This window comes from Dermacentor silvarum, chromosome 3 (assembly GCF_013339745.2).
Source record: "Dermacentor silvarum isolate Dsil-2018 chromosome 3, BIME_Dsil_1.4, whole genome shotgun sequence".
NCBI classification, from domain to species: domain Eukaryota; kingdom Metazoa; phylum Arthropoda; class Arachnida; order Ixodida; family Ixodidae; genus Dermacentor; species Dermacentor silvarum.
In genome coordinates, this window is record NC_051156.1 from 16,776,711 (window position 1) to 16,801,452 (window position 24,742).

Here is a 24,742-nt window from a genome sequence, read left to right on the forward strand (position 1 = left end):
TGTGCTGATCGCTTGTGAACCAAAGTCATGCCAAGGATTAACCATATCGCACAATGTTTCATAACATGCACACTCTCGAGGTCACTTTACTCTAAGAGTTATCTCGTGTCAGAAACAATTGAGCCGATTTTTGTGCCGCCGTTAGCGGCGAACGAGGCCAACGTCTCGACCAGGGAGGGAAAAAAAAAAAAGCACCGGGACGATCGGAGCGGCGAGGAACTTGCTCGCCGGCCCCGCCCCGAAGGCAGCGCAAACTCTTGACGTACCTACGGTGACGTAGCGTTTTCTCGGTTATTTACAATCCCTCCTTGATGTCAATGTCGCGAGGTGCTGCGCTTTGCGGGTGGCTGCGCGCACATACTTTTAAAATTGATTTTAAATATGTTCTAAGCTATACAGTGGAATCTCGATGATACGATCACGGCTAATACGAATTTCCGGATGATACGAATTTTTCTGTGGTCCCGGCTGAGCCCCATTACTTTGCAACGTGCTAGAGAACGGTTGTTACGAATCGATTTTCGACCCGCGTCGGTTGATACGAATAAATGCCGCCCCACCGACGGCTGCGCAAAAGAACAGCGCGCAGTCATGCGCTTTCTCCCTTTCTCTTTTGGTGCGGAGGCGCCGATGCGGTGTCGGACAGCGCGGAGGCCGCGACTGGGCGCGAAGAGTTTGACACTGACGCGGTGGCGCTTTTCTTGCTTTTGCGCGCGGCCGCCGCGGCGAGCGAAGGTTCGTGCGGTCTATCGCTTCAACGGAAACTGAGCGGCGCACAGCGCATACAAAGGTCAGAGCCATGTGGAGATCGCTTTCAAGATACGGTGCGTGCGACAACCCCGACAGCCGGCACAAGCGCAAAGTACAAGAACGCATTTGTTGGCAGAGTAGAAGCCGCCCCCCCCCCCCCCTCCTTCCCTCCCTCCTGCGTTGCCTTCCCGCTTTGCTCCTTTGGGTGGGAGATTGCGTTGCCAGTTACCCTTGCTCCCGGTTGCAAGATACGCATTTGGTGCCCCGCAGCACAGCGTCGCCTCCCCCCTCCCTCCCTCCCAAACCCCCCGGGCTTTCGCGCGACGGAAGCAGGGCCGAGCTCAACTGGGGCGCCCGTCGCGTTTGCTCTCCGCTGTGCGTTCGCTCTCCGTGCGTGAAGGCGCGCGTTCCCCGCGCGAGAGGCGCGCTTTCACTCGCACATACGGCGCGCGGTGACGATTTTATCGCCCTTCGACTCGTGCTCCACGTCTCATGCTCCTCCTCCGCATCGCCTTCGTTGATCTCCTCTCCCGTCGGTGGGCGCACCTCGTTGAGAAGCGTGCTTGCTACCGCCCTTGTCGGCGAGAGTTTCCCAGCGGAAGCCGCATTATAACCGGTATTTCGTCTCACGCGGCTGCACTGTAAGCGGTATGCGTATACATGGAGTTCTATGGGAGGGTAAACGGGAGTCGGAAAAGGCCGCGTTGTAGCCAGTTCTGCGCTATAAACAGTTACGTTATAAGTGATCTATACCGTAAATGCTTTTTACGTGCGCGTGCCTGAGCGAGTTCACCTCCGACTCTTTAATTTAGCAAGTTTTAATTGTGTTTCGATGATACGAATTTCGGCTAATACGAATATTTTCCGTGACCCCGTGAGATTTGTATCATCGAGATTTCACTGTATTTGCCGCTGATATCTTGTAGACGATATGTGTGTGTCCACCTAAATCGATCTCACGAGTTATCTCGACGTCAAATGTTTGTGTCAGTACTCCTTTAATAATTCTTTGTTTTGTGTTGTTCGCCCTGTGTGCTTGCAAGACATATTTCAGGGGCACTAATGAATTGACTGACCACTGCATGACCTACGAGACCCACAGTAACTGCTCTGCACCGATCTTGGAGGCCATCGCTTTTGCCCTGACACCATGGCTGATTTGACCTAATTCCAGGATCCTTACTTCAATATACCCCACAGTTCATTAACTCTTTCCATAAAAAAAGGGGAAAAAATTACCCTTTCTTGACGGCATATAAAGAAGTCGCAGTTTCGCCCGAAAGGCGAAGCATCGATTGTGATAGCAAATTAGTAGCCAACTATACGAAGTACGCATAGTAGTTTCATCGGCCACATAAATTAACAAGCACAGTGTCATGCGCACACAGGTAAACATGAACTCATCTCACTCGATGACCATGGAAACTCGATGTCAAAACGTGGAGTGACGAAGCGCGGCAGCAGCAGCAGCGAGCAAATTGAACTTCGTGCTGCGTCTCGCATAAACGCGAACTAAACATCGAAAGCACAGCGCATACGAAGCTACCAGCACTCGGCCCATGCACTTTGTCCACATCACAGATCGCTTTGAAGATGAGGCCCACGCGGGCGCGCACTTTGACCACGCCGCAGATCACTTTCAAGGTACGCTGGGCGTCCCTAAGCAGCAGCCACAGGAGCAGAACACCTTCCCTCACCCCCCCCCATGCCTCGCGCGCAACGGAAGACAGCGCGCTTACTCCCTCGCGCATGCGAGATTGATCTGCGATCGTCGGCAGACCCTTGGAAGCTTTCACTCGTACGCATGACAACAACGATATCGTGTTTGGAGTTTATACGGAACATCACGGTGACGGCGACGGCAGAAATGTGCTTGGAGTGTCCATGTAATTGCTATCACAATAAAACACCTTGACTGGGACCTCTGAGGTATTGCAAATAAGTAAATAAATAAATGCCTTAGTAAGAATTACTTCTTTACTGAATACAACATGAGGGTTGCAACAATATGCTTGTGTATAAATAGAAACCGAAAGAAATGCACTTTGCAAAGATTTAAATTTCAAGAACATGTTAGTGAGTCATGTTTATTATAATTTGTGCAAACTAAACTTTACTGAAAAGTACAGGAACTGTTTACAATGATGAGCTGATAACATAAAAAGACTAAAAGGCAGAAATATTCTGAAATATGCAAAATCTTTTCACTTCAATTTTTTATGAACCGTGAAAACTTTAGAGAAGAACTTCTTGTTCAGCTAATTGGTTTCGATATTGCGACTTGGTTTTTAGTGCCACAACTGAACGAAAATGAGAGAAGAGATGAAAGATTAAGCAGTACCACCAGCTGACGTTTACTCGTGTCAGAAGGGTGCCACGAGTAAATGTCAATATAAATGCAACCCAATATAAAATGCACCCATGATCAAGCGCTACCACATTGGTGGTAGCGCTTGATCCTCCGTCCCTTCTTCTTTCAATTGTGGCACTAAAGACCATTTCTCAACATGAAAGTTTCAGTGTTCTAGCTAATAATTACCAACTGTACTACAAAAACCGCTTTCTGTACAGCTGAAATTGCCTCTTTCCAGTAGGTGCCCAAAATATTGCGCAAAACATCACACTCTGCTGGGTTGAGGGCAGCAAATCTACACCAGACACTACAGAGGTGCTGTAAATATATAAAATCTTGCCAACATCTTCATTGGCACAAGAACTTAGTTAGCCCACAAAAGGCATAAAGCGAAACTTGCTGCCAAACAGCTGACGAGTCACGACTGTCTGGGCTGGCCTTTTGTGTCTCCATTGTCCGAAATAAAACAATGCAATTGGACACCATCTTCAGAGTCAGTGCTACTAGCGGCATCCAAACAGTCATCTGAGGATGAAGCAAAATTGCGAGACCAACATTGTTCTTGCAAGGGCTCAGCTACCCGAGCGTCTGCCATCTTACTGGGTGCACGCCCTTGCACGCTTGCTAGAAATTTCCCCAACATGGCATTAACTACTCAAAAAACGAAACTCCTAAGACTGCCAAGTAGATGGCACAGGAAGTAAGGGAGCTGGCGGGTTGCAAATAAGCAAAAGCCACGAAACAAGCATAAAATTGGCTATGTGAAAATGTTCCTGTAACACGTCAGTGGTAAGGAGTGGTAGACGAGGCCACCCAACCAGCACCCTACCTGGCACAGTCCGCAGGCGTCATGCCTTGCGAATCCCTGGCAGTCGGGTCCGCCCCATACACCAGCAGCAGCTCCACCTGGCAGGCCTGGCCACTGCGCGCAGCCACGTGCAGTGCCGTGCTGCCTTTGTCCTACGTACACATGCACAGCACCCCTTACAACAAGCAGCAACAATCAGTAATGAAACAGCCAAGTTTTCGGTGCTGCACCTGCGCAGTTAAGATACGAGATTTGTGGGCTCACATACTGCCCTGAAGCTGTAGCATGCAGGCCGAGTGCTACAAGCCTCAGCTTTCCTACAATGTCAGAGCATCCAGATGCATCTTGCTGCACTTTCTCACAGGCAAGCTCACAGTTTGCAAGCAACAAGAGATGCAAAGCCATGAACTGCGTACTACATCTTTCTTGGGTACAGTTGGGGTTGTGCCGCGTGTATCAACAGCCACGCTAATTGCATTTAAATCTGGGCAGCAATAGTACAGGTCCATGGCTGACATTGTGGTCAATTCTTCAGGGTGCCATGGAAGAAAATACGGTAGACTGATTAATTTACCTTTAATTATTAAAATTTTTCATTTAATTAAATCCCAACGGAAGGTCCCAAATGGTGCCCATCTATTTCTAAGGGCTCAAACTCTCGTGGCTCCAATACTGAAATTTGCCTTAGCCAGATGATTCCAACTTGACTGATCAGCCCGCACACGTTTGACCCTAATGGCATTGGTGACCCTAACCATGACCCCGACAGCTGTAGCTTCTGTCTTGACGGCACTTAGGGGAGAGTGAATGTGCCCAAGACATATTATCTCTTGCCAAAAATGATGACTTTCGGCTTAACTTCAGTAGATTTTGAAGCGCGAACAGCAACACTCACGATGAATGACTATCACTTCTACCTAATTCCAATGCACCTTTCCAAGAAAAGTGGTCTGTAAGTTGCCTGCATGCTACAGCCTATCTTCAGAGGCAGCATCATTGTTATTGATGATGCTGCCAGCTCTACATTCGATTATCCAGACTCCGTCCATGACTGTAGCATACGCGGATTCTGAGGCCATTATCTCCTCTGGCAACCTCAATGAGACATGAAGTATGGCCTCAGAGATTACACATAAAATGGTAATCCCCGAGGCCTTGTCTCGGTTGCAGCACTACACCTCAGATTAAAATACAAATGCTGATCTTGGAGGCTTTGTCTGAATTGCGATGGCATCGCGATTACCACATCCTATTCGGCATCCCAGCGCATGGCCCGCTCTCGCCATTCTGTTTGTTTAGTTGGCGCTCCAGACAGAGCTCTGCTGGCTCCAAGAAGTCTTTCCCATGAAGTTATCGACAGGCTGCGCCAAATGGCACCAACGGTCCCCTGGCAGTCTGACTCCGAATGAGTCTTGAATTGCAGTCCGAATGACCCCGACTTCGCAACTGAAGAGCCTGAACTGCCGCCTACCACGACGAGCTTAAATGAGGACAACATTGATGACCTGCTAGGCTGCGGGGTGCTGATTCCTGCTGCCATTACATTTGAAGACTTTGCAGACGTCGACAGCGCGGTGTTGTGTGCCGAACTGAACGATGACGAAATAACTGAGCAAGTTGTCCCACCATCAAACAGCGACTCTAACTCGGATGATGATGTGCCGTGCGGATCTGACTCGCAGTCCTTGCGTACAGCGACAACAGAAAACTGGCAGAAATATAGGCATACTGTGGGGTCTCACACGGGCTCTTGGGACAAAGGAACGACAACACAGTAGTGCAAACAATCAAAAGGGCATTTATTGCGCCTTTCATACACTAATGCACACTAGCCGAATTACTACCAATTGAACATTCACACGGGCGCGCGACAAACCAAGGAAGTCCGACTCACCGCGACCCGATAGCGAGCGAATACGTTCGCCCCATGCTATGACACCATCGCCTAGTCGTTCACGTGTACGGTCACGTGAACGGTGGTGCGCTCGAACGATCCGTGTTCGTCCATACCGGTGTCCTGCTCTTAGCCTCGCGCGACGGTCGCGCGAAGCGGGCCGGCGCATGCGCGAAGCGTTCGTGCGTGTTGGTCGCCGATCCCAAGCCAAAGAGAGAGCGCCTCCGACCTTTTTCTCCCAAGTGACCCCGCCGTTCGGTGGCGTTAGCATCGCGACACTAGCGCCATCTCTCGCAACGCGCCGCAGCCACCGCCGGGCTTAGCCACGCAGAGAAGCCGGACTACAGGAGACATGCGGGGAAAACCACATCAGGGGACGCGTGAGAGTCGCGCATCCCCACAATACTTGGTTGCATGCAAGCGGAAGTGTGCGCAGCAACGAATCGACCACTTCCTTTTTGCACTGGGGCATTAAAACGTAAATAAAATTCTCTTTTTTGGGCACATTTGTTTTTTCGGACATTTGATAGTTCGGACTTATTTAAGTTCCTCATGAAGTCCGAATTATTAGTCGTCGACTGTATACAGCTTCCATCTTGCACGCGAAAAGTGAGAAACGACGACACAGTGCACTGTTATCGTTGGTACGTTGCCGTTCTCGAAAGCTGCCTGTTGCACTCGTCGACACTTAGTAAAATTTAATTTTACTACATAATTGTGTATTTTTACTTGATGTATGCTTAGTCATTTTTTAGATTTTAAGGTGCACTGTTTGCATCTTATCCCAAACGGGCAACAAGCAGAGGCACCTTTGATATTGCAGCTTAAGCAATTGCCTCATTCAGCTGCCAACGTTGTCAGTAATGGCATCGGCGTTCCCTCTAGAAAATTACATGTTTTATAAATGAACGATCATACGCGCAAAGTCCTAATTTATGTCTACTTTATGGAACACACGAATTGTGTGCATGAATAGAGTAGGCAGTATAACGACACCTACTACGGTCTACTGCTTGCTGTTTTCGAAGTTGTCCGGTCACTTGTACCAGCGCGACCCAGAGTGATGCAACAGTCCTTACACGCACAAACTCTGCATGTTTTGATATGTTCTGACATTATTTGATGTCACCGATGTGTGCCTTGCATTATCTTTCAAGCAAACGACGAGCGGTCGCTGCACCCACTGATGTAAACAAATGCATCGGTCAGTGCTTTGGAGTGTCAGAAGCGTTCTTCCAGGGCAATTGTGTGCGCTATACATCGACATACAGCACTCCCCATTATCTTAAAGTGAGAAGGGGTAAAACATCTAAAACAGCAAGCAGCATATATCAAATCAGTGGTTAGGGCTACCCTCGGTTTTCATGTTGCAGTGCAACGTGTTGGTGACGGGTGTAGTGCTAGTCACTGTCTGTGACAACTCCGAAGAGCTGGTGCAGCTGATATGGTCACACGAAGACAATGGGTCAATGCTCTGGCGCTTTCATGAATTAGCTGAGCGTCTGCTCTTCGCCACTTTTGTTCTCCGCACTGGCGAGACCTGCACGTCACATGAAGGAGTTCGCTCAGGTGCTTTGCCAAGTTTCGGTTTCGTTATTGCGCTTTTATGCTTTTAAAATTATTTTCGAATTTGCGGAGAAATTTTATTATCAGACGCATAACAAGAGAGTCTCGGGGAACATAAAATTGTCATTACCCCGATATGGTAAAAAGTCACCGGACGAGTTGTCCTTTAAAAGTAATAAACAGCTTCCTTCCCCGTCCTTTGGAATTTTTACTGGTGTTGTCATGCCCTGTCAAGCATGCCAAGCAGAGGGAACTTGACTCACAGGGTGCAGGTGGGAAGGTAGTGCCCCCTGGGCAAGTAGGCGCAGGCTGGTCTCCAGGTTGGCTGTGCGCACACTGGCATGTAGTTGCTGCAGCAGTGACACAAAGTCATACCTACACTCATTTAGAACTCGATTAACCAATCGTTTTTAGAGCAGGTCGCTGGCAAAATAAGTTACAGCTCAAGACTGAGCCTTAGTTCCAGAAAGTTCCCCATGCTAAGCCACAATTCTGAGTAGATGAGCACATTATGTTACAATTTCCATGCATCTCTTGATGGAAATGAAAAAAAAAGAAAGCAAAAAAGAAAAAGGAATAGACAACAAGCAATAGTCAATCTACCACACTTTCTAGAATTTTCCAACACAATGTAATTTTTGTGTCACACGCTTCATGTGCACATGTCTTGCATTCGCGAGAATGTTGACGAGAAAAATGTGGTGAATTCGGTGAACTTGTTCAAGTAAATACATACTCCAGGCATTTCACACACAGATCTCTCCCCAAGAGAGAGCCACATTCCTCTGTTGCTGCACATCATTTGATACCCGTTGTTAGTGAACAGCAATAAAATTCACAAAGGACTAGTACGCCTTGTTCACGTGAGGCCTGACCTGTCAGTTGAAAAATACTACTGTCAAAGCCAAAAAACACTAAATGTTTTTTTTAATCACGTAAGATGTTGAGTGTTTATTTTAAAGGGCCCCGCTGCACCAGATCTGGGCATTGCAAACAAATAAGCACAGATGGTAGATCACGAGGTGGCGATCGTGTCAGCAAAGTATAAAAAAGCTGCGTGGCACGAAAACAGTCAAATTTTCAAATAGAACGCCGCGCACCCTTCTCGAGGAAAGCTGCACTTCGAGCAAGAGAGTCAAGGCCCCACACACAGATGCCTCTAGGCAAACGCACTGCTTGCAACGTCACCGAGCATGGCACGTGACTTAAGTTAATCATCTAATGCAGAACGCGCATACCGCTACTGGAAATACACTGTGCAACAAAGAAGAAAGTGAAGAGAAAAAAAAGGAGCTGGGGCTCATCATGGGAACCTAATGGGGTTCCTCGGCAGCGGTACGGTGGCTAGATTGGTAGGTGTGCCGACCGGCGTAGTTCACTGCTTCTCCGCATCATGACAGCAGGGGTGGCGCTACGGTCAGAGGTTTGCCGTGAAGCGCACGTCGTCTGCTACTGAAAGTGTTGTTATTGCGCACCTGTTATATTTAGGATAATATGTTTTTCACAGTAAAACCTGAAAGAAAATGGTTACATTATGTTGAGAGAGTGCTTAACAGTACGATGTTTCTTGTTGCAATGAATATTTTTCAAAAGCGGTCATTTATATCGTCTGTGAACAGGCTCACTTCACGGAGCGCTGTGCTCGCAGTCACGATAGTTCTCCGAGTTCTTGTAATTTCCTTAGACGTTTAAGGAGCGAAGTGAAGACTGAGGGTGATGAACGTGAATACCAAGCTCGTGAGACTCCGGGACAGACTGAAAGTGTTCCTGCACAGAAGAAAACAAGCCGGAAGGGCACCACTTGCTCTGTGCCAAACTGTAAGTTCGGCTACAAACTTGCAAGTCACGCGCGAAAGAATCATTGGTTTCGATGTGCTGAGACCCAGAACTTTCCGAGAGACGTGAGCTTGTGCTTCGCCGTGCTGAAAAATGTTTCAACCGCATTAGTCATGTGCCAGTGCCACTTCAAGGAGTATGTCATCGAGCGTATGACCGGCAGGAAGAATCTCCTCTCCCATCGGTGGGCGCACCTCGTTGAGAAGCGTGCTCGCTACCGCCCTTTTCGGCAAGATTTTCCCACGGAAGCCAAATTATAACCGGTATTTAATCTCACGTGGCTGCACTGTAAGCGGCAGCAGAAATAAGCGTCATTTTTCTTCAATAAAATCACTACTACTACTACTCATGCTCCTCCTCTGCATCATCCCATTGATCTCCTCTCCCATCAGTGGGCGCACCTCATTGAGAAGCGTGCTCGCTACCGCCCTTTTCGGCGAGATTTTCCCACGGAAGCCGCATTATAACCGGTATTTAGTCTCACGTGGCTGCACTGTAAGCGGCAGCAGAAATAAGCATCATTTTTCTTCAATAAAATCACTACTACTACTACTCATGCTCCTCCTCTGCATCATCCCCATTGATCTCCTCTCCCATCGGTGGGCGCACCTCGTTGAGAAGCGTGCTCGCTACCGCCCTTTTCGGCGAGATTTTCCCACGGAAGCCGCATCATAACCGGTATTTAGTCTCACGTGGCTGCACTGTAAGCGGCAGCAGAAATAAGCGTCATTTTTCTTCAATAAAATCACTGCTACTACTACTCATGCTCCTCCTCTGCATCATCCCCATTGATCTCCTCTCCCATTGGTGGGTGCACCTCGTTGAGAAGCGTGCTCGCTACCGCCCTTTTCGGCGAGATTTTCCCACAGAAGCCGCATTATAACCGGTATTTAGTCTCATGTGGCTGCACTGTAAGCGGCAGCAGAAATAAGCGTCATTTTTCTTCAATAAAATCACTACTACTACTACTCATGCTCCTCCTCTGCATCATCCCCATTGATCTCCTCTCCCATCGGTGGGCGCACCTCGTTGAGAAGCGTGCTCGCTACCGCCCTTTTCGGCGAGATTTTCCCACGGAAGCCGCATCATAACCGGTATTTAGTCTCACGTGGCTGCACTGTAAGCGGCAGCAGAAATAAGCGTCATTTTTCTTCAATAAAATCACTGCTACTACTACTCATGCTCCTCCTCTGCATCATCCCCATTGATCTCCTCTCCCATCGGTGGGCGCACCTCGTTGAGAAGCGTGCTCGCTACCGCCCTTTTCGGCGAGATTTTCCCACAGAAGCCGCATTATAACCGGTATTTAGTCTCACGTGGCTGCACTGTAAGCGGCAGCAGAAATAAGCGTCATTTTTCTTCAATAAAATCACTGCTACTACTACTCATGCTCCTCCTCTGCATCATCCCCATTGATCTCCTCTCCCATCGGTGGGCGCACCTCGTTGAGAAGCGTGCTCGCTACCGCCCTTTTCGGCGAGATTTTCCACAGAAGCCGCATTATAACCGGTATTTAGTCTCATGTGGCTGCACTGTAAGCGGCAGCAGAAATAAGCGTCATTTTTCTTCAATAAAATCACTACTACTACTACTCATGCTCCTCCTCTGCATCATCCCCATTGATCTCCTCTCCCATCGGTGGGTGCACCTCGTTGAGAAGCGTGCTCGCTACCGCCCTTTTCGGCGAGATTTTCCCACAGAAGCCGCATTATAACCGGTATTTAGTCTCATGTGGCTGCACTGTAAGCGGCAGCAGAAATAAGCGTCATTTTTCTTCAATAAAATCACTACTACTACTACTCATGCTCCTCCTCTGCATCATCCCCATTGATCTCCTCTCCCATCGGTGGGTGCACCTCGTTGAGAAGCGTGCTCGCTACCGCCCTTTTCGGCGAGATTTTCCCACGGAAGCCGCATTATAACCGCTATTTAGTCTCATGTGGCTGCACTGTAAGCGGCAGCAGAAATAAGCGTCATTTTTCTTCAATAAAATCACTACTACTACTACTCATGCTCCTCCTCTGCATCATCCCCATTGATCTCCTCTCCCATCGGTGGGCGCACCTCGTTGAGAAGCGTGCTCGCTACCGCCCTTTTCGGCGAGATTTTCCCACGGAAGCCGCATCATAACCGGTATTTAGTCTCACGTGGCTGCACTGTAAGCGGCAGCAGAAATAAGCGTCATTTTTCTTCAATAAAATCACTACTACTACTACTCATGCTCCTCCTCTGCATCATCCCCATTGATCTCCTCTCCCATCGGTGGGCTGCACCTCGTTGAGAAGCGTGCTCGCTACCGCCCTTTTCGGCGAGATTTTCCCACAGAAGCCGCATTATAACCGGTATTTAGTCTCATGTGGCTGCACTGTAAGCGGCAGCAGAAATAAGCGTCATTTTTCTTCAATAAAATCACTGCTACTACTACTCATGCTCCTCCTCTGCATCATCCCCATTGATCTCCTCTCCCATCGGTGGGCGCACCTCGTTGAGAAGCGTGCTCGCTACCGCCCTTTTCGGCGAGATTTTTCCACAGAAGCCGCATTATAACCGGTATTTAGTCTCATGTGGCTGCACTGTAAGCGGCAGCAGAAATAAGCGTCATTTTTCTTCAATAAAATCACTACTACTACTACTCATGCTCCTCCTCTGCATCATCCCCATTGATCTCCTCTCCCATCGGTGGGTGCACCTCGTTGAGAAGCGTGCTCGCTACCGCCCTTTTCGGCGAGATTTTCCCACAGAAGCCGCATTATAACCGGTATTTAGTCTCATGTGGCTGCACTGTAAGCGGCAGCAGAAATAAGCGTCATTTTTCTTCAATAAAATCACTACTACTACTACTCATGCTCCTCCTCTGCATCATCCCCATTGATCTCCTCTCCCATCGGTGGGTGCACCTCGTTGAGAAGCGTGCTCGCTACCGCCCTTTTCGGCGAGATTTTCCCACGGAAGCCGCATTATAACCGGTATTTAGTCTCACGCGGCTGCACTGTAAGCGGCAGCAGAAATAAGCGTCATTTTTCTTCAGTAAAATCACTACTACTACTACTCATGCTCCACGTCTCATGCTCCTCCTGCATGAGTCCAAGGGCGATAAAATCGTCGCCGCGCGCCATATGTGCGAGTGAAAGCGTGCGGGGGACGCGCGCCTTCACGGAGTGCGAACGCACAGTGGAGAGCAAATCCGTCGCGCGAAAGGCCGTGGGGGTATGAGAAGGAGGGAGGGAGGGTGGGCAATGCTGTGCTGCGGCACCAAATGTGTGTCTTGCAATCGGGCGCAAGGGCAACTGGCGACGCAATCTCCCAAGCGAAAGGAGCTAGCGGGAAGGCAGCCAGCACAGGAGGGAGGGAGGGAGGGGGGGGGGCAGCGGCTTCTACTCTGCCAGCAAATGCGTTCTTGTACTTTGTGCCTGTGCCGGCTGTAGGTGTTGTGCGCGTACCATATCTTGAAAGCGATCTTCACACGGCTCTGACCTTTGTATGTGCTGTGCTTACGCCGCTCAGTTTCAGTTGAAGCGATAGACCGCACAAACCTTCGCTCGCTGCGGTGGCTGCGCTTCCCAATGCCCGCGTTTTGACAGTGGTTGTCTGTGGTCATCGAGTCTATTCATGTTTGCTTGTGCGCGTTGACACCACGCTTGTTAATTCAGTCAGTAAGCGAATGTGTCAAGTCTATGCAGCCAATAAAGCTACTATCCCTACTCCTTATAGCTCTCTGCTAATTTGCTATTGGAATTAATGCTTCGCCTTTCGAGCGAAACTGCAACATTAAAAAAATTATTATTTGCTTCATGCAAAGATCGTGGGTACTTGGACATTAACCTTTCAACGTTCGTAAATTTAAACGGATGCAAAACTCCCAGTCACACGCTTCGATTCTTGTATACGCGCGGCTGCTTGGTCTACATGTTTTGCATACGTGCAGGGCTTGAAAATCGTTGTTTTGGTTACAGTGCAGTACCGCTTATAGTGCAGATATTCACGACTCTGGCGACTTACGTTATAAGCGGTCTACACTGTATTTCCATCATGCGCAGACGTGCAGCGATCCCTGTTCTGGACCAACGAGCACCAACGAGAGGTCTTTCTTGTCAATAAAGCAGGGTTCTAGAAGGCAGGACGAACACTGAGAGCTATGCCTGTTCCTTCTAAGATAATATAATTTTTGTTACTCTCTCAGCCCACTTTCATGCCTTTTTCTAGTGGGTCAAAGATTCAGTAGAAGTAGCATGTTTGCTATCTCACACCAGCAGTGCAACATCAGATTGCCATTTATGCGCTGGTTTGCTTTTAAAGTGAATAGCTTTCTGTGCCTCTTTAGACCACTTTCGTAATTGGTTGGTAGTCGGACTCGGCAAGAAAAGCATTCATTTGGTCGTTCACGCGCTCATTCGTTCGTTCTTCACTTACTTGTTTGTTTGAGCTGTTCACTTACACTGACAATTATTGTCGACAATGTCTGCGCAATTTTTTTTTTCACTGATGATCGCTTCATCAGGTTATCATTGTTATCACTCATTTCAGTGTGAGATGGTCTCATCATATCAGATTTTTTCGCCACTGTAGTTAAAGATATCATCATCGTCAGCCTATATTTTATGTAGACTGCAGGACGAAGGCCTCTCCCTGTGATCGCCAATTACCCCTGTCTTGCACTAGCCGATTCCAACTTGCGCCTGCAAATTTCCTAACTTCATCACCCCACCTAGTTTTTTGCCGTCCTAGACTGCGCTTCCCTTCTCTTGGTATTTCATTCTGTAACTCTAATGGTCCACCGGTTATCCATCCAACACATTACATGGCCTGCCCAGCTTCATTTTTTCCGCTTAATGTCAACTAGAATATCAATGGCTCTGGAACTTAGGAGGGTGCAGAATAAATAGTGGACAGACTTTAGACAGTTTTAGTTTAGCGTATGCTATGCCATTGTATACGCTATAAAATAGCGGGTCATCGCTGCGCATGCACAGAATGCTATCCGACCGATAGCGTATAGCGTATGCATGCTATTTCTCAGATTTAGCATTACCGTTTTCGCGTGGTTTGCACAGTTTACGTAAAACATGGCAGCGGTCCCCGCTGCCCACTTCGAATTGAATTTGGCATGGCTTTTGTAGAATTCGCTTCATTCGTAGCAAATTAAGACTTAGAGATTGACTCCAACCAAATAAGGAAATTTACTAGCCTGACGTTTCGGAACCAATTCGGCTCCTTCTTCAGGGGGTATTCTTCGGAGTCAATCTCTAAGTCTTAATCAATTTTCCCAGCCAGACAGGTAATTCTGTCGAAATGTTTAGCTTCAAATTCGTAGCAACTGACTGCATAAACGGCTTTCGCTTGGCCTCAGGCCGCTTCGACAACAGTGCATTATGGATAACCTTGTGGAGTTTTCGAGATCGCTTCTTGTTTCGAACGACACGAAGTCTAACGAGGAAAACCTTCGATATATGTCAGCGCCACCTGTCGGTGAAGTCGAGAGATAGGCGCGACGATGACATGTGGCCTCTGAGATCGGAAGATCTCAAGGCCAACTAAAACTGTAATAAACGTGCGCTGTTTAGCGTACGCTGTACTATAGCATATAGCGTACGCTATACTAAAACTGTCTTTTTGCATGGTCACTGGATCTGCTGGCAACTGCCAACAGTGCTGCCAGTATTCCTGTCCGTTCTGCAGGAAGCCCAGTAAACAGATGCCTTATAAGTTCCTAAATTTCCCGCCTGCCATGTTGAGCACAAGATTGCTCAGGGCTTAATGTGGACAGAATGTGCGCAATGACGTCTATGGGATCTAAACCTGCTGTTGTGTTTCTACCATATGAAGCCAACAGTTACCAACATCCCTGCCTTCTCTTTCTCTCCAACAGTTAATGAAGCCAAGGATAGCATAGCATTATTTTTAATTGAAGTGCAGAAATGATAAGCTAAAGGGAAATAAAAGTGGATGAAAAAACAACTTGCTGCCAGTGGGAGCTGAACCCATAACCTCTGCATTACGCATGCGTTGCACTAACAATTGACCTACGATGGCAGCTGTACTCACGTTCACATTCTTGGGTATTTATGTATGTATCTAACGTAAGGAGTGTTAGCCAGTGCCACTCATAGCCATCGTGGCCGATGTGGAAAATCAATTTGACCAATAATGTGACGTAACATGTGAACTTTTAGTAGAAGGCACAGCTGTACAGCTAAATCACTGCAATGTGCCATGAACATGCTAGACTGCTTCTCAAAAAGACTGTTATTCTGTGCATTGGATGCAACTACAGCGACGAAGAGCAGAATCTGCAGTTCAGCGTCAACAAAATTTTCCCGTCATAAAAAAACAACAACGTAGTGGAAATGGATTTAAAATTTTATTTAACATGAAGCAGAGATCTGTTAGTATTGTTTATCACTCTTAAAACCATCGAAAGAACTGGAGAAATAGTGCATTGACGCTGCCCCGGCACGTCACCACGCTGGCGACACGAACATTGGTATTGCAGCTTCTATTCCGGACAAAATGATGTCTGCTAGATTAAAGTGACATGTAATGTCAACTTTATTAAAAAACATGTCCACGGTCAAAATGTTAGCACTAACGAGTGCTAACATTTAACAAAAAGTCAAGCTCAGCTGCAATGCATGGCTACCGACGGCGGACTGCGAACCGCGGCTCGGCCATGCTCGCATCGCAGCTGGCGGCGCCGCAAATATCAGCATGTTTTTTTTCTTCGTGCAAAATTATTGCAACGAGAGGGTAAAGCGGCAACAAAGGAAACAAAACATAGCTGCTTGGGCACGTTGGCGATTCTTTCTGAAGCACCGTCTGCTACAGATTTGAAGTGAACCGGAAAAGACCTAGCAACGATATCGGTAGAGTGATCAGCAGTGGTGAAGCTGCCGGCGACCACTCCTCTGTCGCTGAGTGGTCGCAGCTACACTACCACTCAGCGACCTACACTGTGGGGTCTCACATGTGCTCTTGGGACAAAGGAACGACAATACAGTAGTGCAAACAATCACAAGGGCATTTATTGCACCTTTCATACACTAATACACACTAACCGAATTACAACCAATAGAACATTCACACGGGCACACGACAAATCAAGGAAGTCCGACTCACCGCGACCCGATATCGAGCGAATACGTTCGCCCCATGCTATGACACCATCGCCTAGTCGTTCACGTGTACAGTCACGCGAACGGTGGCGCGCTCGAACGATCCGTGTTCGTCCATACCGGTGTCCTGCTCTTAGCCTCGCGCGACGGTCGCGCGAAGCGGGCCGGCGCACGCGCGAAGAGTCCGTGCGTGTTGGTCGCCGATCCCAAGCCCAAGAGAGAGCAGAGCGCCTTCGACCTTTTTCTCCCAAGTTACCCCGCCGTTCGGTGGCGTTAGCATCGCGAAACTCGCGCCATCTCTCGCAATGCGCCGCAACCACCACGACCGCCGTCGGCACTTAGCTACGCGGTGAAGCCGGATTACAGGAGATGCGCGAGAGTCGCGCATCCTCACAACACACACATAAAAAAAAAAAGAAAGAAAAGAGGTAGGAAGCCACTGACACTTATGGTGAATTCGGCAAATTACACCAATGCGCTCGGGTGCGACCATGATTGGATGAAACGGCGCATTGGGGCATCTCGGTGCGCATGCGATTTGCCGAATTTGCCATTATTTTCGTGGACTAGATGACGCAGGCCAGTGTTTTCTGGGCGCAGTGCGTGATAAGGGTGCGGAGCAGGGGGCTTTCCCGGAAGGCGTGGTAATTTGAAGTTAGCAGTGAAATAAGGGGGGGTTCTTGCATGGGTGGGGGCACTTGCTCGAATTTTACGGAAGGTAAATATTGCAATCATTCATCATGAGCTATCATTTTTGCTTTAAAATCTTCTAAGCAGGGCCAGAAATGGGTATTTTCGGTAGGAGACGACGTGAGTTGAATGTGTTCACTGATCCCTAGCGCAGCCAAGGCAGGCAATGCGGCCATTGGAATCACGATTGGGGTCCCCATTCAGACGAGGCATGTTTCTGCCAACAAGTCAAGTTTCACTTATTGGGAAGCGGCCAACTTTAGCACCGAAACAATGAAAGCCTTTGCCCATAGAAATGTTGTGATCAGTCGGGGTTGAATTATCTGAAAAATCTAATCAGCTAGAGCCAAATTAAAGAAAGTCTACTTATATTGGAATTTCAAGGGAAAATATGATTGCTATTTTCCTTATAACTGGCCTCGTTATAAGAAAGGTATGCAAGCAGATGGAATGCAGAAAGGGCTTGCTCGAAGATCATGCAGCAAAAAACAGACAGCCAGCAGTGATAGGAGCAAGGTGTGGTGGGACCAAAACTATACTCGGCGACAGCTTTCCTTGACAGCACTCTGGAAGCTACATAGCCGAACCGCCTGCATGCGCGCGCGTCAGGAAATAGTACCTATTTTATTTTCTGATTCTAAGAGTTACTTGGCCCGAATAAATAAAACTTCCTTAATTATAAATATAGAACAAGTATGGGAATCTGTTCACGGAGAAAAAGTTAGCGAGCGCCTTAATTTTTTTCTTTTTTATTTCTTGGACGGCACCACGTTTTCCTCACGCATGCTGCTTGCTCTCGCAGTAAACATGGCGTCCCCGGTGCCGGCGGTACCGCGTGTGGCCGCAAACTGTCCATTTCGTTCTCCGAGGAGGCTATACTCTAAGACAAGAAGTGTGTCTCCAAACAAACCAAGCAGGTTATCAGCAATGTCTACGCTGGAGTAAGGCGCTGTCAACCCAAGCTGTCGACGAATTCTGTGTGCCGGACTGTCGCCGCGCTCACCGGAGTGAGTATGCGAACGGTAACTCGAATCAAGGCTGAAGCTCTGCGGGCCCCACTCTCCTCTCCAAAGCGTAAGAAACTGGATTTCTCGGGCGAAGCTGGGAAGCGCATGACCGCCAAGACGAGGCTGCTGCGTTACGACACGTTTGCGTTGGCAGCATTGCGGCGCAAAGTGCACAGCTATTTCATGCGCAATGAACTGCCTACATCCGAGAAGCTACGCAACGACATGATCAGCGACCCTGACATGGACATGCCGACGATCAGCACTCGCACGATGCAACGAATGCTGAACGACTTGGGGTTCGTCTTCTGAAAGAGAAAAAGGAATTCCGCATTGCTCGAAAGACACGACATCGTTGCTTGGCGTCGAAAGTACCTCCGAACAATCCGAGAAATGCGGAGGCAGCAGCGGTAAGTTCTTTCGTTCTTTTAATTTCTGCAAACTTTCGTTGCGCGTGCTTGTTGTTAAAAGTGTAGACGCGAATGGTGAGCATGCGTGTGTACCTAACGGTGAGCGAAAACGAGAGGTATGCTTTGCATCAGTGATCGCCAAACGTGTGCTATTGACGCGAGTGATCGAAAGCCTTACATAATCCTAACTTAAGTCGCGGCGAAATTCCCCAGTAAAATAAGGTAGCTGTTCATGTTTGCGCTTGTACGGTGGATAATAGTATCAGCCAAGGATGCGATGTTCTGTGCCGAAGATGTAACTGAGCGTTTCGCTATTGCAGAATTTCCTGTCGCATTGTTTGGGAAGATTTACTGCCTTTTTTCCGCGTAGGAGCAAGGAATCTAAATGACTTGAAGAAAAGAATAGCTAATTTTATTCAGCAAATATGCTGTGCACATAATTGGGGATGTGGTTTCATTAGCTTTTATGAGCAGCCTGAAACATGTTTTGTAAACATTCGCTTCAGTCTTTCTCAGGGGAAGTTTTGCCAGCTCATCTTTGTTATATGTATTCACATGGGTTTTGTCAGTAGATTCCTCGCGCTGTAACAGAGGCATAACCTTGAATCAAGGCCACTGGTTTATTAACAGGCTTTTGCCACTAAAGGTAAGCTCTTAACTATACGACTGATTTCTTTTCTTTTACAGGACCATACACTACTTTGATGAGACCTGGGTAAACGCTGGCCACACTAAGGAGACCGTATGGAGAGACACCAAAGTGATGTCCCGGCAAGACACACTTCGTCAAGGCCTCTCAACAGGTCTCCGTGCACCAAGCGGTAAAGAAGGACGGCTAATTGTTTTGCATGCTGGCAGTGCGGAAGGCTTTGTTCATGGAGCCGCTCTAGTGTTTCGTGCCAAGATGGGCGCTGGTGATTACCACACAGAAATGGATGCTGCGCATTTTCAAAAATGGTTTGTTGAACAGTTGCTACGAACATCAAGGCACACAGTGTGATTGTGATGGATAATGCGTCGTATCACAGTGCTCAAGTTGAAAAGGTGCCAAGTTCATCATCAAGAAAAGCCGACATCCAGTGCTGGTTGAAATCGAAAAGTATCCCTTTTTCTGATGACCAACTGAAGAACGAAGTGCTGCAGCTCGTTAGGCAGAATACGCACATGTTCCTTGCTTATCAGATTGACACACTTACCAGCGCTGCCGGTCATGAGGTTGTGCGCTTGCCTCCTTACCACTGCGAGCTCCATCCAATAGAGCTCGTGTGGAGCCAGGTCAAAGGCTATGTTGCTTCGAAGAACACTGACTTCCAGATCAATTCAGTTGAGAAGCTGCTGCTGGAAGGAATCGCAGGTGTGACTCCGCAGAACTGGTTCCGAGACTGCACTCACGCGATAAGGCTTGAGGATGAGCCATGGGAGCGGGATGGCATTATAGACAGCCAAAGAGAAAGTCTGAATTTCTTTGGGCACAGATTCGAGTACTTCTGATGAGTCGAGCTGCTACGAGCAGCTCTGACATGAGTGGAATTGATGAACTGCGATGAACATCTCCATGTGTGCTTTTTCAAAGCTTCAACCAAAGGATTACACGCGTGTCTAACCAGAAACTGTGATATTGCTTTTGAGGTCCATCAGTCACTGCTATTTATTTACACTTTTATTGCTTATTGACGTCATTTTAGTTTAATCTGCTGATCTCTCTATGTTTCGTTGCACTTCGTTGCACTTCGTTTATGTTCTGGTTACGTTACCATGATGTGATAATAATTGTTGGGATATTGTATGCCAAAACGACGATGTGATTATGCGACATGCCGTGCTAGAGGGTTGCACAAGTTTTGACCACCTGATGTTGTTTAACATGCACCGAAACATATTGTTACGTAAAACGGCACAAGGCGGGACTATTTACACTGTATTTACAGTATGAGAGAGACACAGTAGCCAAGATGGTGGACAGCCACCAGCACCAGAGAGAACCGTCTTCTTCGTCGTCTGCCCCAGGATGAATGTCTCTCGCGTAGCATTACCCCCGGCGGTGCAAGCGCCGTCTCGGCGCACTTCACACATTGTCGTTAGGAGGAAGGCGGTAGGCTTTAAGTCTGCTAACGTGAACTATGTCACTAGGAGCGATCGCCGGCGGTAAAGTCGGAGAGACGGGAACAATCTCGTAGGTGACGTCCGTGATCTGGCGGACGATTCGGTAAGGACCCGTGTATCGAGATAGCAACTTTTCGGATAAGCCAACACGGCGGAATGGACACCACAGGAGAACTAAGGCACCGGGTGAGAAGCGAACGTCGCGATGCCGGCTGTCATAGAGGCGCTTCTGGGTCGCTTGCGAGGCCAACAGCCTAGAGCGGGCGATCTGACGAGCGTGATCGGCACGAGCGATGGCATCACGTGCATATTCGCTAGGCGGCGCGGCAACAGCCGGTAGTAGGGTGTCCATCGGTAACGTTGGTTCACGGCCAAAGAGCATATAAAAGGGTGAATAACCGGCGGTATCGTGACGCGAGGAATTGTACGCGAAAGTCACGTAAGGTAACGCCAGGTCCCAGTCACGGTGGTCAGATGAAACATACATTGAGAGCATGTCCGTGAGGGTGCGATTTAGTCTCTCGGTGAGGCCATTTGTTTGGGGATGGTAGGCAGTGGTCAACTTGTGCTGCGTTGAGGAGGAGCGCAAGAGATCGTCGATTACTCGTGATAAAAATGCGCAGGCCTCGATCTGTGAGCAATTGGCTAGGGGCGCCACGGTGCAGAATAACATCGTGGAGCAAGAAATCGGCAACGTCAGTAGCAGTGCTGGTGGGGAGCGCTCGAGTGATTGCATACCTGGTCGCATAATCGATAGCAACGGCGACCCACTTGTTGCCGGATCGTGATTCAGGAAAAGGACCGAGAAGGTCCAAACCAACCCGAAAGAATGGTTCGGTCGGGATGGAGAGCGACTGAAGCAGTCCAGCCGAGGGTGTGGCAGGACGTTTCCGACGTTGGCATTTGTCGCAGGAGGTCACGTAACGTCGAACAGACCAGGCGAGACCGCGCCAAAAGAAGCGGCGCCGGACACGGTCATACGTGCGGGACACACCAAGGTGACCAGCAGTTGGTTCGTCGTGAAGCTCACTCAGTACCGTTGAACGCAGCTGTTTAGGCACAACGAGAAGCAGCTCAGGGCCATCTGATTGGACGTTACGACCGTAAAGTGTGCCATTCACGAGGGCGAACATGCGCAGTGAGGCGTCGTTAGGTGCGGATTCCAGCCGATCAATGAGCGATCGCAAAGCATCATCACGGCGTTGTTCGTCACCAATCTGGAGAAACTGAGACATAGACATAACGCAGGGGTTAGGTTCGATGTCCGGTCCCTCTGGTTGGTCAACAGGGTAGCGGGACAAGCAGTCCGCATCCTAAATGGAGGCGGCCAGACTTGTAGGTAACTGAGTAAGAGTACTCCTGAAGGCGCAGAGCCCAACGACCAAGTCGTCCAGTAGGGTCCTTCAGTGAAGAAAGCCAACAGAGAGCGTGATGATCGGTGACAACACGGAAAGGGCGGCCATACAAGTAAGGACGGAATTTCGAAACCGCCCAGACAAGGGCAAGAAATTCCCGTTCCGTAATAGAGTAATTGCGTTCAGATTTCGATAGGAGACGACTTGCGTACGCAATAACACGGTCAACGCCTTGTTGGTTTTGGGCTAAAACTGCACCGATGCCTGTGACCACTAGCATCTGTGCGCACTTCCGTGGGAGCAGCTGGGTCAAAATGGGCAAGAATAGGTGGAGTCGTTAGGGCGGCGATGAGCTCAGAGAAGGTGTCAGCTTGTAGAGGACCCCAACAAAACGGGACGTCTTGTTTGAGAAGGTCAGTGAGTGGACGTGCGAGCGCCGCAAAGTTTTTCACATAACGGCGAAAGTAGGAACAAAGCCCCACGAAGCTACGAATGTCATGGACAGACCGTGGAACGGGTAAGTTCGTGACAGCGTGTATCTTTGCTGGGTCCGGTCGGACACCGGAAGCGTCAACGAGGTGGCCCAGGACAGTAATTTGACGAAGGGCGAAGTGGCACTTCGAGGAATTTAGCTGGAGGCCAGCTCGTCGGAAGATTGCTAGAATGGTCGAAAGCCGCTCAAGGTGTGTTGCGAAAGTGGGGGAGAAAATTATCACGTCGTCCAGGTAACACAAACACGTCGACCATTTAAATCCTTGAAGCAGTGTGTCCATCATTCTCTCAAACGTGGCTGGTGCGTTGCAGAGACCGAAAGGCATGACCTTGAATTGGTAAAGGCCGTCAGGGGTCACGAAGGCGGTCTTCTCGCGATCCAGGTCGTCTACAGCGATTTGCCAGTAGCCAGATCGAAGGTCCAGGGATGAAAAGAAGGTGGCACCATGGAGGCAGTCGAGGGCGTCGTCAATACGTGGAAGAGGGTACACGTCCTTCTTGGTGATTTTGTTGAGGTGCCGATAATCAATGCAGAAATGCCAGGAACCGTCTTTCTTCTTTACTAATACGACGGGAGAGGCCCAAGGACTAGAAGATGGTTCGATGATGTCCTTCGCAAGCATTTTAGCCACTTCTTTTGGAATCACTTCGCGCTCTGATGCGGACACACGGTAAGGTCGACGGCGAATGGGCAAAGAGTCGCCAGTGTTGATACGGTGGGCGACAATCTTAGTCTGGCTCAGGGGTCGATCACGAATGTCGAAAATGTCGTTGTATGAGGCCAAAACCCGGCAAAGAGTGTCGGCCTGGTCAGGCGAAAGGTCTGATCCAATCATGTTGCGAAAAATGCTGTCGTCGGAACTTGGTGACGGGGAAACTGCAGCTTCCGCAGGTGCAGTTATGGCGACAACCTCGACGTCATAGTCTGTTATCGCGGTGAGGTGGGCAAGCGACATCTTGTGGGGCAACACTTGGGGGGTCAGACCAAAGTTTAGTAGCGGGAGAAACACACAGTTATCAACTAATGTGGCGATGGTATGTGGCACAGTAACATTGCGCGTCAGACGGACGTCTGTAATCGGAGAGACGATATAGTCGCTGTCAGGAACGGGAGGGGTCGATGACAAACACACGTACGTGACGGCTCGCGGTGGTAGGCGAACAAAATCGGTGGGGCTTAAGCGGCTGACGGGCGTATCGCAGGCATCTGATACAAGAGGAAGATCGAGGCAGAGCGTTTCAGAAGAACAATCAATTAAGGCCGAGTGTGCCGAAAGGAAGTCAAGGCCAAGGATAAGGTCATGGGGGCAGTGAGCAAGGACGGCAAAAAGGACAACAGTGTGACGACCGGCAATGCTGACACGGGCGGTGCACATTCCGATCACTTGAACAGCACCACCATCGGCAACACGTATTGTCTGTGTCGTAGACGGCGTCATAATCTTCTGCAGGCGGCGGCGTAAAGGGGCGCTCATAATAGACAAGTGTGCGCCAGTGTCGATGAGGGCGGTCACAGGAACATTGTCGACTTTGACTTCAAGAAGGCTATGGTGAGTGGGGAGCGTAAGTAGAGGATTTGCAGGGGACGATGGCATTGCAGCTTCACCTCCATAAGCTGCACTATCTAGTTTTCCTGCGGCGATCGTCCAGAGAGGGACGGCGACGAAAAGCGGCGAGGCTGCGGAGAGCGGGATTGGCGGCGTTGCGGCGACGGGGAGCGTGAGAAGCGGCGAACAGGAGCAGTGGCGTCAGATGGACGAGGCTCGTGGGAGGACGACGAGTAGTAAGTAGGGGAACCATCGGCTGGACGTCTGAAAGGAGTATGGTACATGGAGGTCTGGCGAGATACGTAGGTCCAACGGCGACGGCAATAACGAGCAATGTGCCCGGCCTGATGGCAGGAGAAGCAGATGGGCTGATCGTCGGGCCTTATCCATTCCGCAGGATTGCGGAAGGAGCCGGGAAAGGTGTAGGAGCGTCGAGTGGGTCCAGAGGAATAAGGCCGAGCGTCAGGACGAGTCAGTGGGCACGCTGATGGAAGGCCAAGATTAGCAAACTCCTGCCTGACGACAGCTTGGATGAGGGACACCGATGGCTGCGATGGGTCACTGGCGTGGGTTGTAAACACGGGGGGGTTGAATAGGTGCAGGACAGGCGGCTTCAATCTCGCGACGAACAATGCGAGTAAGGTGGTCACAGGTGGGCGGCAGGCGAACGGCATCACACGATGAAGTTGCAGCCGTATTGGGCAGCCGGGTGAATTTCTGGGTAATACGGCGGCTCTTCGCGTGTTCAAACCGCCGGCACTCTTTGATGATTGTGTCGACGGTATCAACGTTGGTATAGACGAGCAGGTTAAAAGCATCGTC

At 49.2% G+C, this 24,742-nt stretch overlaps 1 protein-coding gene across 2 annotated transcripts in view; it reads right to left on the reverse strand.

The window, feature by feature from the left end:
- Positions 1-24,742, reverse strand: part of LOC119444234 (ARF GTPase-activating protein GIT1-like) — a 149,118-nt gene that overhangs the window by 108,765 nt on the left and 15,611 nt on the right. The window contains exons 5-6 of one of the 2 annotated variants that reach the window (XM_049663219.1): positions 7,635-7,721; positions 3,933-4,063 (exon numbers count right to left, since the gene is read on the reverse strand). In XM_049663219.1, coding sequence (XP_049519176.1) covers positions 3,933-4,063; positions 7,635-7,721 — 218 coding nt within the window. Of the gene's footprint in view, positions 1-3,932; positions 4,064-7,634; positions 7,747-24,742 lie in introns of both variants that reach the window. The other variant, XM_049663220.1, reaches the window with a different exon arrangement.